We start from the raw sequence: 13,931 nt of genomic DNA, 5'->3' as shown, positions 1-13,931 counted from the left end.
AAAATGTCAGCAGTAAAATCCACAGGGGGTTGGATTCATAAGATCCAGGTCTTCAGGAGGTCATATATATCTGTACGTTGCAACTATGCGAAGTCTGTTTAGTTGCCAGATTATATATCACTCGAGATTTTTGGGGGACGTAACATTCAGAGCCTAGGTATTAGTGCCACTTGCATTACATGTGAAAAACATATGCTGGATTTTCTATGGGGCCATTTGGAGATCTCTAACTTTGTTATGTACAGTTGTGCTTGAAAGATTTTTGGTAGAACCAGTGAGCTCCATGTTTTGGGAAATCACATGCCCTTTAATTAGCAGTATGGCTGTGGATTGGGATCTGCTATCCAGTAAGTTACTGCTCAAAGTTTAACATCTGTATTGAGGGAAGTGCAGTTGTTCAGCCTTGTGTTCTTGGAGAGGCTAATGATGCGGGCTGGATGGCTGATCCGCACAGGGGGGTCCTAACAGGGCTCCTGCCACATGCAGTATTGCGGTCTTTCCTTTACCAGTCAAGAGGACAGTCACTGAAGCTTGAGATACTACTGTGTCTTGGTACCTTTTCAGTCACATTTTAAACATGAATGAGTGTGGTCCTGAACACATACAAATAACTTATTTCACTGCAAAAATCCCAGCAATGTTTTTTTGGTCACATAAGACAAGTTAAATTTTTTATATAATCTAATTAAATAAATGAAAATTTACCAAGACAGTGTTTCAGGAATCTGAGCCTTATTTATCGTTCACTGAAGTGGGACCATCAAACTACTAGAATGCTAACTGCTATAACTCTTGGTTGGAAGGAGGCCGCTGATTGAATATAGGATGTGGATTTGGAATTTTTGCTTATTGTACTTCAAAAGTATACCAAAGAAAGAACAATATCTCTTTGATAAATTATATAGTTCATTTAAGATATTACCACCAGGCATAAATTCTATGCGCAGAATCACCAAAACCCAGGTTTCTTTGGTGAAATCAAAATACCAAAGCAACAGACACCAACATCCTAGATACCAGCTAAGTAATGTTTCCTTCCTTTAAAGCCTGTGCTACCAGATGATTCCCAGAGCTTCAAAAATAGTTCTCAATTGCATAGAAATCCTGTTAGACACTGTAACCAAAGGAAGAAAAAGCCATTTAGGATGAAAATAGTGAGGGTGAAAAAGAGAACCATGCCTAGATATTTTCCCCCTGAATAATCTAAAAAGAATCAAACCTAGAATTTGCTGCTTATCGGAGGGTTTTAAAGAAAGACTTATTACCTAAGAATAATGAGTGATTTGGAGTAGAAGCATCTGGAGCTAAGAGTCAAATGTCAGAACTATTTCCACCTACCCTGCCCCCTTAAAAAAAAAAAAAAAAAAAACGCCTTAAAATGTGATACTCTTGCGCTGAATTTTTCAGTGGGAAGAACATTCAAAATGGTGTCAGCAGTGGTACATGGCTACAGTCCATACTCTGTAAGTGTTTGAAATTTGGAGGAGGGAAAACTTACTCTGGGTATGCTCAAAATCTTCCCACACTCCTGTAGATATTGGGGGTTTTGTTTGTTTTTTGATTCTTGGTATAACACAGGGAGTTATTATCAGATAATAATGAATTTCAGTGGTGGCTATGTTTCAGTATGGAGGCTCTGGGTACTTTCCACAGCAAATCCAAAGGACTCTTAGGCCAAGGAGGATATAAATACATATATATATACACATATATTTATATGTATATATATTCCCCTCCCCCTAGTTGTTCCCTTCAGTAGCCTTTTTTTTTTTTTTACTGTGGTAAAAGTATAACAGAATATTTGTCAGTTCAGCAATTTTTACATGTATAATTCAGTGGCATGGATTACATGCATCGTTTTGTACAAACTTTTCCAAATTGCCCCACCACCATTAACAGAAGCTCAGTGCCCCCTAAGCAGAGACTCCCCTTTCCCTTTCCCTTTCCCACCCCTGCTAGCCACTAATAAGCTTTGGTCTCTGTACATTTGCCTATTTCATGTAAGTGGGATCATACAACGTTTGTCCTTTTGTCCCTGTCTTATTTCAGTGGTCATGATGTTTTCAAGGTTCATCCATGTCGTGTGCATTGAGACTTTATTTCTCTTTATCGTAAGGTTTCGTTTTGATCAAATTTCTTACACTATCAAATTGCATTCTAGGCTTGTGTTGCTTTTTCTGTCCATTTGTGAACTGTCTTACAATATTAATTTTAATCAGGGATGAAAGAGCAGAAGAGAGAGTATATCTTCCATTTTTACCTCTGTTGCAAACAGACATAAGTATTGTTCACTGAAAAGAGATTAAAGACCCCAAATGCAAAAGATGCCCAGTATATTTCTGATGCAGCCAAAATCTATGTCAATTTTTATATCAAGATAAGTCAGATGTCTACTTCCTAATTTTTATTTTATAAATTTCGACTTTGTAATGCTTGATATGCTTCACATGGAGTCTTAATGAATTCATGGAACAAATTGATGTTAGTGTTTTGTTATGTACCAGACAATTTCTTAATTCATTTTACTGGGGCTCTGAGCATGAGTTGAAATCGACTGGACAGCGATGAGTTTTTTTTTTTTCCCCCTGAGTGCAAAGGATACTTACACTGACATCCTACTTATCTTTTCCCTCTGAATATTCCTTCCTACCTACTTGAAAGGAAGTAGAAATAGGACCTGTTCGAATGTCTTTAACTGTGTGGGTAATCCTTGTATGTAATTTCTATTCAAATGAAGGAAGAAGTAGTGTTACATTTGAAGATGTAGTTGACAAACATGTTTCATATCATCATCAAAACTTTCACAGAAAGTTCAGGGAGTAAAGGATGGATGTTAGTAGAACTGCTGATTTTCAAAGTTAATTTTTTATTATTCTTATAAGATGGTAGAGTTTTTTTTTTTTTTCTTTATTTTACAAGGGATGAAAACATGTCTTTGCTTATTCAAATTTCCATAATTCTGATCTATATTAAATTCTGGCTAATATTACTCAACAAAAAAGGTTGGAAAAGCAGTTGCTTTCCTTTTATTTTGCTATTCCCTCACCATTGTTCTGAGGGCAATGTAGAAAAAAATAGAAAAAAAGAATTTCTCAGGTGAAGAACAGCCTTTCCAGTAGTCATTCCTTCTAGCACAGAAGAATAACAGTAATCCAGAAGCCAGCACGACCTCTTTTCAGTACTTGGTTCGGGTCTTGAAATGCTAGCCTGCCTTTTAGGGGTACATTTTTAAACCGTGGATCTTATCATCACAAGATCATGTATTAAGCCTCTTTTCATTGTCAGGGTAGAGGTTTAGTATTCATACGACTGTAAACTTAATTATAATCATTAATTAAATTATCATCTCTGCAGCCTACTCATTAATAACTAGTGTGTGTGAGAACTGATCCGATAGCTATGGTTGAAGCCATGTTTCTGTTTCTTAGGAAGCACCACTACTTCATATGGCTAACGTTATATTTCTAATGTTATATTAATACTGGACATTTTTGAACCATATGTATTTAACATGTATGTACAGGATGATTCAAATTTTGTTAAATATATGTGAAATGTGTGTGTATAAAAAAAACCAAACCCTGTTGCCATGGAGTCGATTCCGACTCATAGCGACCCTATAGGACAGAGTAGAACTGCCCCATAGGGTTTCCAAGGAACAGCTGGTGGATTCAAACTGCTGACCTTTTGGTTAGTAGCTGAGCTCTTAACCCCTGCACCTCCAGGGCTCCGTGTATGTGTAGGGATAGGGAAAAAAGGACTATAAATAATGTAACAGAGTATAAATTGTGTTTTCTCTGGGCGGTGAGACCATATGTTAAAGCTTGTTAAAAAATGCTTTCCTCTTTGGGGGCAGTAAATATTTGTTACTTTCATGATAAAAAAATATGATGCCACATATGTATACAAATTATGATAAAAAAGTATTCTTTTAAAAAAAAGTTCGATTAGCTCTTAAGACAGAAGTCTTTGCAGAGCAAAAACTGTCTATCTGTTGATTATAGAGAGAAAAATCTCTCAGATACTGTTGTCAGGAAATGGAGAGTTAGCCCTATAAACCTATCATCTGCTTATGGCATTACAAAGGGATTGGATGTGATGCTTAATGATTATGGAAGTTTAAAGATTAAAGGTAGAAAATTGGGGGAAAGCACCCATCAGAAACAAAGTAGGATTATAGGTTGTCTTCTCCTAGAACACTGGTAAGTAAGGTTTTTGTTTATGTGTCTTTTAATTATTGGCATTTTTTTTTTTAACTCACAATGAAATTTATTATAGTCTCTAAGAAGAAAAGTTCTTACAATTTAGACTGCCTGCTTTATGGAATAAAAAATGTCGTTGAGACAAGAGTACTGTCTTTAGTCACTAAAATGTCAGTATCTAAGCATATGTGAGCAACACAGAGACAACTTTGCAAATATCATCCTTTATACTGGTTTTGGAGTTCACAAAGTACACTATATGCCTTAACTTCATTTCATTTTTAAATACTTACTTCCATTTTAAAGATGGGAAAACTGTGGAGACTTAAGCAGCACCATGAGTTAGCCAGAGCTGGAATTAGAATGAGTTTATTCCATTCTTTGCAACCTTGTTTGAGCACCTTTTCTATGCCAAGTACTTTCCAAAGACTGAGGCTAGAGAATTGAATAAGATGCAGCTCCCCCATGTTGCCTACAGGGCCTCCCTGGGTCTTCATGGTTGTCAGAGCTTCTCTTGGCCTAAACAGAGTTGGGAAAGCCACACTACCTGGATCAGTATCAACGTCAGTGGTGTCTTGGAAAGGACAGCCACAGAGTGCTCTGGCTTCTGGGTCCAAAGAACTCCATATGGGGTGAGCTTCAGCCTCTGACAGGGGGAGGGCTCTTTGTTGCACCTCCCCCTGAGACTATTAAAAAACAAAATAAAACAACAACAACAAAAAAAGACAGTTGCCACTGAGTCATTTCCTACTCGCAGTGACCCCATATGTTGCAGAATAGAACTGTGCCCCATGGAGTTTTCAAGACTGTGACCTTTTGGAAGCAGGTTGCCAGGCCTTTCTTCCAAGATGCCTCTGGGTGGGTTTGAGCCACCAACCTGTCGGTTAGTAGCCAAATGCAAACCGCACCACTCTGAAACGATAACTTCCTCCAAACCACATCTCTGCCTACATGGCCATTACTTTCTCGCTGGACATTGAATATGAGAGAGTGTGATTCTCCATTCTGGATCCTAATCCTTCTGCTTTGTCTGAAGTCAGAGGCTGGGCTTGAAACTAGGGCTTGGGCAGCATTAGAAAACTGGGCAACCATGCTGCTGCCTGCAGGCAAGAGGTTGCTTCTCACCAATTTTGGGTATCTGTTCCCAGGTAACTAGAGGTTAGTCACACTGAAAATAGAAGAGGGGCCCTCAGAGGCTTTTGAGTAGTGAGGGAAGGATTAGTTCTGCTTCTCTACAAACTCTGTAAGCAGCTTGTCTTGAATTTTTACAGTGACTACCAGAAAGCTAATCATCAAAACTGGTATTACAGGTAAAAAAGAAAGACGAGGGATGTAGTATGTCTGGTATAACTGGTAGCTAGATGCTTTCCCAATAATTCAGCATTGGTATTTTAGTTGGAGAGGCCCTCCTTAGGGTGAAGTTGTTTCCAGTAACTGCCTTTTCTAATGAAGCTGAGGTGAGTTGATAGAATTCTGTCATGCTAAACATTCTGTCCACCACTTAAAGCCACCTGTCTAAGTGTTTTGAGAGAGGGGAGATGTAAATCTGAAATGTCCTGAAGCTTTTTTTTTTTTCCACTGCTACTTCTTTTACTGTTAGCCTCGCTCTGTTTTCTAAATACTAGTTTGTAGACCTAAAGCTGGGCTGACCTAGACCCTTGTGAAACTGTCTAGTGTGTGAATTAATACACTCTTTTATTCATTTCTTTTTAAAGGAGAGGGGAAAATACATGTGTTTGTGTGTATCAACAGGCATATGAAAGTAGATTTCATGTATTCATTTAGTAACATTTTTATTGAGTGCTTCTTATATGGGAGGCATTGTTCTTGTCACTGTGGTCATAGAAGCAAACAAGACAGACAATGAGCCCTCTTCCCTTATGAGGGAAAGGAGGGGAACAAACTGAAAAGTGACTGTGTGAGGAATGGGGTGAGAAGACGACTTCGTTAGGTGTTCAGAAAAAGCCTCACTCAGATCTTACATTTGAGCTAAAATTTACATCACAAAACACATTCTATCCTTATGAAGATCTGAGAAAATATTCCAGGCAGAGAAAACAGTAGTAAGTACAGTAGCCCTCAGATAAGAATGAACTTGGTTTGTTAAAAAAAACAGAAGGCCGGTGTGCCTGGAGCCTGAAAACAAAGACGGAGAAGTAGGTCAAGATGAAGTTGGGGAGAAAAAAGAAAAGGTGAAGTTGGAGAGGAAGACCGGTCTCCCAGATCATGGTGGGCCTTATAGGCAATGGCAAGGATTTTGGATTTTATTTTGAGTACAGTAGAACAAAGGAGTCCTGGTGGTACAGTAGTTAAACACTTGGCTGCTAACTGAAAGGTCAGCGGATCGAAGTCACCAGCCACTCTTCAGGAGACAGATGTGGTGGTCCGCTTCTGTGAAGATTACACAGTCAGAAACTATCTGAGGCAATTCCGCTTTGTCCTATAGGGTTGCAGCGAATCAGAATCGACTGAATGGCAGTGGGTGACGGGTACAGTGGAACAGCAGTGTGAACTGAATCATGGTTTAAAGAGTATCATCTGGAGAGTGGATTGTAGGATGCAAGAGCAAAAACAGGGAGACCACTTAGGGGGTACTGCAGCGGCCCAGTTGAGAGATGATGGTGGCTTGGACCAGGGGAGTGATGACAGTAACTCTGGCCCTGTTGTGACGAGGAATTTCCCAGACTTCGTTATACTCTTTCAAATGCAGTTTTTAAGGTTAATCAGTTTTTAAGGTTAACTTTAAATAACATTTAAAAAAACAATTTTATTGTGGTGAAATGCATACAACAAAAAATTTGCCATTTTAACCATTTTTTAAGCGTACAATTCAGTGACTTTATAAAATAACATTTTCAATTACTGTGTGGTTCTATGATGTCTAGGCACCATGGTTTTTTGTTTGTCTTTTGGCTGAAACTTTTGACAATTAAGTACTCACTGTCTAAACATTAGTTTCTTTTTGGCATACTTCTGCGTACCCACTCTGCCTGAATCTATAGTATGCATCACAGCCTTTACCAAAGATTGTTTTTAGCTGTTTATTGTCTTTCAGACTACAAAAACTTTACTGCAGAAAATATAGTAAAATATAGGAGGAAAACAATAACTGATGATCCCACTAACCAGAGAAACATTGTGTTACTTCCTTTCAGTCTTTTTTCTGTGCATGGATGTATTTATTTCCAAATGGTTGCTATTTTTTAAGGTAGTAAATTTTGCAAACACTAGTTTATATCACCTGCTCAGTAGTTAAATGGCTTACTTCATTGACTTTTTCAAAGCATTCATTAAGGGGTGGAAACACTGGTGGTTAAGTGCTACGGCTGCTAACCGAAGGGCTGGCAGTTCAAATCTGCCAGGCGCCCTTTGGAAACTGTGGAGCAGTTCTACCCTGTCCTATAGGGTCGCTATGAGTCGGAATTGACTCGACGGCACTGGGTTTGGTTTTGGTTTTTGGTTCATTAAGGGGTGGTGTAGATTCCTTATTATCCTCACCTGAGTTGCTGCTGTTGGTTGACTAGCCATCCTACTATTAGCTGTTTATTATGTAACTCTGGTGTGCTTTGATTGCATTGTTTATATCTTCAGCCAGCTTTGTAATAATGCCTATAAAATAAATACGCATTAAGCTAAAGTCACAGATTAGTCTCAGAGTTGAAAATTTCCCTTTTTAACCCTTTTTATTTTCTCAGCTACAACTTGGTAAGCTTTGGCAGGATCCACCATTCTAATCTTCAGCTTACCAAAGGGGGGAAAAAAAGGAAACCCATTGCCATCAAGTTAGTTCCGACTCCTAGTGACCCTCTAGGACAGAGTAGAATTGCCCCATAGGGCTCCTCATAGGCAATCGCCAGATTGCCTGATGGATGCAATCTGTCAGCCCTTTGGTTAGTAGCCGTAGCTCTTAACCAGTACACCACCGGGGCTCTAATCTTCATTTTACACAAATTAAATTTGTTAGCTTGTTAACGCATTCTTATATCACTGCTTTAACTAGGACTTAAGGTGACTTATTTCAGCTTATAGCAAAGAGGTTAGAGGAGCCCTGGTGGTGCAGTGGTTAAGAGTTCAGCTGGTAACCAAAAGGTCGCAGTTTGAATCTACCAGCCGCTCCTTGGAAACCCTATAGGGGAGTTCTACTCTCTCCTATAGGGTGACTATGAGATTAGAAATCTCTTCCTAAAAAATTTTGGAGCCAATCTAAATCTTACTATAAAAATACATTTGGGAAAATAGAAATTCTTACTGCAGTGTATTTGTCCTGAGTGCAGACTAAAATGTAATAATTCTTGGTGATTGTTTTGCAGACATCAAAGGAAGACCTTCTGCAAGCTGATTTTGAAGGTGCTTTAAAGTTCTTCAGAGTTCAGCTTCCTAAGAGATACAGAGCAGAAGAAAATGCAAGAAGATTGATGGAGCAGGCATGCAATATTAAGGTAAGATACATGAATTTATATATAATAAAGGTGAAACTTGAATGCAGAAGAACATGGCAAATGATGTAAAAGCCTTCCTCTGTATGTTGCTGGGTTTTGACTGTGTTTAAGTGATACCGTGTACCAACCATGTTCTGCCAGATTGTTCTAGCAGGCTGGTATGTATATAGTATTTATACCTTCTAGTAGAACTTAGAGTTAAAATTGACAGGTTCAGATTGAAATAATAGAAAGACAAACATTTATCTTATAGGTGGGCCTCTAGAATGGGCTACTGTGATAGTGGTTTCCATAGCAGCAGACTTAGTGTTTAGCTTTTGCCATCTGCTTTAAGATTATTTAGGACAAAGCAAGACAAGTCTGCTTGGGCACTGATTTCCTTTCTCTAAAGGACTTGGAGTCTTGATTCGCACATTCTCATCCCACACCTGCCAAATGTCTATCGATACGTTGGTCCTTGTCTTGTGTCTGATAAGACTAAACACATGTTACAAGCTAATTTGATAATTGAGATCTATATGCAAAAAGTTGTGCTAGTAAGGTGAAAAATCACAGTTTTTAAAAAAATTGGAACTGCTTTACTGATGTTAATTCTTGTACCTCTGGAATATACTAGGTGACCTTCTTACTTAATTGTGACTTAAACATAAATTTGTGTTTTGAATGAAACAAAGATCTCAGCTCTTATGGGCCTTACATTCTTGCAGAAGGAAACAGACAATAAGCAGTAAACATAATAAAGAATATGCTTAGTTAAAGGTGATAAGTAGCTATGAAAAGAGTAAAAACAGGGCAAGATAAGGGAGATTGGATTGGTGGAGGGAGGGAAGGTTGCAGTTGTTATTAAACAGTCAGAGTAGACCTAACCAAAAAGGTAAAAGAACTGGGGGTGTCTGGGTTAGTCTTGGAGATGTCTGTATTCCAGGCAGAGGCAACAGCCAATTCCAATGCCCTGAAGCTGGCTCCTGTCTGAAGGGTTTGAAGAACAGTAAGAAGGCCAAAGTAGCCTGAAGTGAACGAAAAGGAGAGTGGTAGGAGAAGGTTAGCCATTTCATAAGGAGCCAGAAAATGTAGGCCATTGTGAGGATTTAGGCTTTTCTTCCAGATATGGGTAGCCATTGCAAGGTTTAGTGGAGGAGTGATATTATCTGTCTGAGGCTTTTGGAGAATCAGGAAGGCCATTGTGTTGAGAGCAAACCATAGGAAGACAAGAGTAGACCAAGGGAGACCAGATAGACTTACAGTAATCCTGTTGAGAGATGATGATAGATTGAACCATGGTGATAGCAGAGGAGATGATGGGAACTGTTTGGAACCTGAATATATTTTGAAATATTTTCATGATTTATTAGATGTGGGTGTGAGAGGAAAAAAGAAGTCAAGATGATGTACTAGGTTTTTGGACTGAGCAATTAGATGATAGAGTTGCCATCAACTTATTAAGCTCATTACTTAAAATGTACTTTGATACACATTTTATTTAGGCACCACACCCACTGTAATACTTTTTTTGTGGTATAACACTTTGTTTTCAATATAACCTATTTTAAAAATAAGTTATAAATGTTAAAAAGTACAATTCAATGCTGAAAGTATACCTGAGAAGAAATAATATCTTTTGAATGAACTATATCTTCAAAGATATATTTTCTAAAGATATTAAGAAAGATGGGCCTGTAAAGTCTTCATCCTGAAATGCAAATTCTTTAAAACCTGCAGGAGTGATTATTTTCTTTAGCTGGGTCATATGACTAAGCCTAAGCCACATTTGTCTGCAGACTTTGAAAATATGTACAGTGGGCATGGTGTCTTTGACTGAATCTTGTGGGTGATGAGTTTGAAATAATCTTCAGCCAGCTGATTTTTTCAGAGCTGCCATGGGAGTACTGTGAACTGGGGCAATGCTGTAGGAATCCATTAAAATTAAACACTTAATTTTAAAAATAAAAATTAGAGAATTAAGAGGTACAGGTAAGGTGAAAAATGTTTTCCTAGGAAATTTAATAGCACTGGCAAGTGTTGAGGATGAAAAACCCAAAGGTGAATCATTTACAGGTGAAAACTTACAGAGGAAGAATTTTTCCCAGTAGAATTTATGAAGTTCCTTGGAGGATGGAGGTAGCTAATAATTGCCAAGTCAGAAACATGAAATCTGAAAGATGCAGAAATATCAAATGTTAGAAAACAAGTTCAAAGGATGATGTGAATGGGCTGTTCCTGGGATGGGAGTGCTGTGTGCAACCAGAGTGATTTATTTGGACATGAAAAGTAGAAATGAATATTCAGAAAAGAATAAGTAATGATAGGGCATTGGGTCCCCCCCCGCCCCCCGCCCAGTGTCTAAGGACAGTAACTTTTTCTTGGATATTTAAAACAGTACCTACAAGACACCGTTTTGATTTATAACATCAGATTTTGGAGCGGGTTATTGTGAGATGGATATAGTTGAAATTGAGAGAAGGAAGATATAAGTTGTACAGTACTCAGGGATTGTACTGGGATTAGAATGCCAGTCAAGTCTCTGGCCCAAAAGTTTAAAAAAAATTTTAAGCTGAGACCTACATTTTAAAATAACTTTTATATCAAGACCTTGACTATACATGTATACATGTAGACATGTATCTAAAGAAGTGATTGACGTACTCTGATGTTTTCTAGTCTATGTTCTTACATTCTGTTTCATTTTAAACTTCTTCATCCACCCCCCAAAAATTCCTGAAATCAAAAAGCTGGTCATAACACACTAAATAAGTTTTATTAATGACTTGCGGTTTTGAAAAAAGTGTAGGGCCTACTTCACTGTTTCTACCATCTCTCCCTTCCCTGTTTTGATATACTGCAAGAATAAGAGTCTCCAGAGGATGAGGTGTTAGAATGAATAATGGCAGCAGGAATGTAGGTAAAAATGTGAGTCACGATACCATCATTACCGTAGCATATTCCCCACCTGGCAACATTAGGAGATGATGGACTTAAACTGAGGCTGTGTGGTAAACGAAGTGTTCATGGGGCAGAGGTGACTGCAGGCATTGGGATAGATACAAAAGCTGAACTCACAATTTCTTATCCACAGCCTGTTTAAGATTAAGTGCAGAATTCTTGTCAAAATAATTAAAATTTTTTTTATTTTAATTATTTTCAAAGTAGGTATCTTTGTGTATAGTTTTATCTTCCCTGAATGGGCATGTTCTCATCTAATTACCCCAAAAAATGAATCACCTTCTTCTAACTTGAAGGAACTCAAGTAAGCAGTGATTGCAGTGAAATGACTGGTTTTAAAATAGAGGCAGCAGTTGTAGGTACAAAATAATTTGTTTGAGCTATTTGGTATCCTCTGTATTGTTACGAATCAGAATCTACTCCATGGCGACAGGTTTGGTTTGTTTTTTTGTTTTTTTTCTTTGGTAATGTGGTTTATTTCTATGAGTATCAATGGTTTGTGTTAATAAAGCAAATTGGATTCAATAAATAACTCTTTTCTTCCAAAACCTGTGTGACATTAAACATCAGTACCAGTTTGTAGTAGTTCCTAAACTACTAATTAACAAACATGATTTTAAATTATTCTGATATTCCCCTGCCACCATGGTTCTGACCAAGCTAAAATCAAGAACTGCATTGACTCATCAAAGTTAATTTTGAATAGTCACTTGGTTGCTTAACATTGAGATCAAGACTTAAATGAAAGATGATTAAAGAAAAATACGTAATATAAATATCGTGGACTTTCCCAGGGAATCAGCTTTTATTGGATACCATTGTTAGATTGTTATCTTATACTTAAAAATCCTGCTATTGCAGAGCTTCTTAAATTCAGATTTTGGCTTCAAGAACTCTATGAATCATCAGATTATTTGGGTTTCTTTATGTGAGCATATAAGCATTTTGTTTTTCCTGGTGAGAAAATATATAGCTATCACTGGATCTTAAAGTTCAGTCCCTGTACTGATGGGACAACTCCAAACTTGTTAAGCAAATTGATATTTCTATTAGAGCATGAGAATTTGTGAATGGGATACCTGTATGTATTTAAGTTCAAATACACGTAACCTCTATAATTATTCTTGATCTAATTGCCTGGCCTTTCTCTGTCTTTTTTGGTGTTTTTTTTTTTTTTTTACATATTTTCCATGCCATTTATGTAATATTAGGTTGAATTAATAAAATTACCCTTTTTGTGGTTAAAAACTATCAGGTATTAGAAGTTTTATATGATTTAATTCAATATTTTACGGAAACCCTGGTGGCGTAGTGGTTAAGAGCTACATCTGCTAACCAAAAGGTCAGCAGTTCGAATCCACCAGGCATTCCTTGGAAACTCTACGGGGCAGTTCTACTCTGCCCTGTAGGGTCGCTATGAGTCTGAATTGACTCAACGGTAGCAGGTTTGGTTTTTTTCCTGTGGTTCAAATAGGTGCTGTGTCTGTGAATGATGAAATATTAAAAATTTGAGTCATTCAAATACAATGGAATTCACTTAGCTGACATTGCTGTGGTAGAATTAAGAGTACAAGGTCTGTACCGTGAGAGTGTTATATGCGCCTTAGGTCTACGGCCATGTCAACCTTTCTTGAGAATTACCTTCAAAAGCTAGGAAGCAAGTAGTTTGCTTTTTTGTTTTTGAAGTTGGTTTTTATTTTGAACAACGTTGTAAGTGCCACATTTATGATGGACAACGTTAATAGCAAAGTTCATAAGAACATTGCCCAAAGTATTCTGTTGGTAGATCTTCATAATAGAATGTTTAAAAATGTAAATTAGCCTATTTTGTTTTTATTAGTAAATAATTAGAGCAAAATTAAAATGGCAAACTATGACAAAACATAAAAGGAAGGAATTTGGAAAGAAGGGTTCATTTACTGAGTGCCTGTTGTGTGCCTGGAGTACCTGAGTGGCGCAAATGGTTAAGCACTAGACTACTAACCAAAAGGTTAGCAGTTCAAACCCACCCAGAGGCATCTCTGAAGACAGGCCTGGTGATCTGCTTCCACAGAGGTCACAGCCTTGAAAACCCCATGGAGCACAGTTCTACTCTGCACAGATGAGATTGCTATGAGTCGGCATCGACTCAACAGCAACTAACACCAACAACAGTTGTGTGCCAGGAACTTTGCAAGAGAACTTAGCAAGGTCTGTATAAGGGCAGGAGGAGCATGTTCCATGCTGAGAATATGCAGAGGCCCAGAGGTAGAAAAGCATGGAGTTGTCACGTCCTAAATGTAGTTCATGACTAGATGGTAGGGTGCAAGGACAGAGAGGGAATGAGGAAAGTGGATAAGAGAGGAGACTG

General features: G+C 37.9%; 1 protein-coding gene across 15 annotated transcripts in view; it reads left to right on the top strand.

Annotated features, from left to right (window-relative positions):
* The window catches only part of RABGAP1L (RAB GTPase activating protein 1 like), a 785,265-nt gene that overhangs the window by 619,439 nt on the left and 151,895 nt on the right, over positions 1 to 13,931 (top strand). For all 15 annotated transcript variants that reach the window (XM_023549257.2, XM_023549255.2, XM_023549261.2 and 12 more), the window contains one exon: positions 8,513 to 8,641. In XM_023549257.2, coding sequence (XP_023405025.1) covers positions 8,513 to 8,641 — 129 coding nt within the window. The remainder of the gene's footprint in view (positions 1 to 8,512; positions 8,642 to 13,931) is intronic.

This window comes from Loxodonta africana, chromosome 25, assembly GCF_030014295.1.
Source record: "Loxodonta africana isolate mLoxAfr1 chromosome 25, mLoxAfr1.hap2, whole genome shotgun sequence".
Taxonomy (NCBI): domain Eukaryota; kingdom Metazoa; phylum Chordata; class Mammalia; order Proboscidea; family Elephantidae; genus Loxodonta; species Loxodonta africana.
Note: the sequence above shows the minus strand (reverse complement) of the source record. Positions and strands in the feature narration are given on the sequence as shown.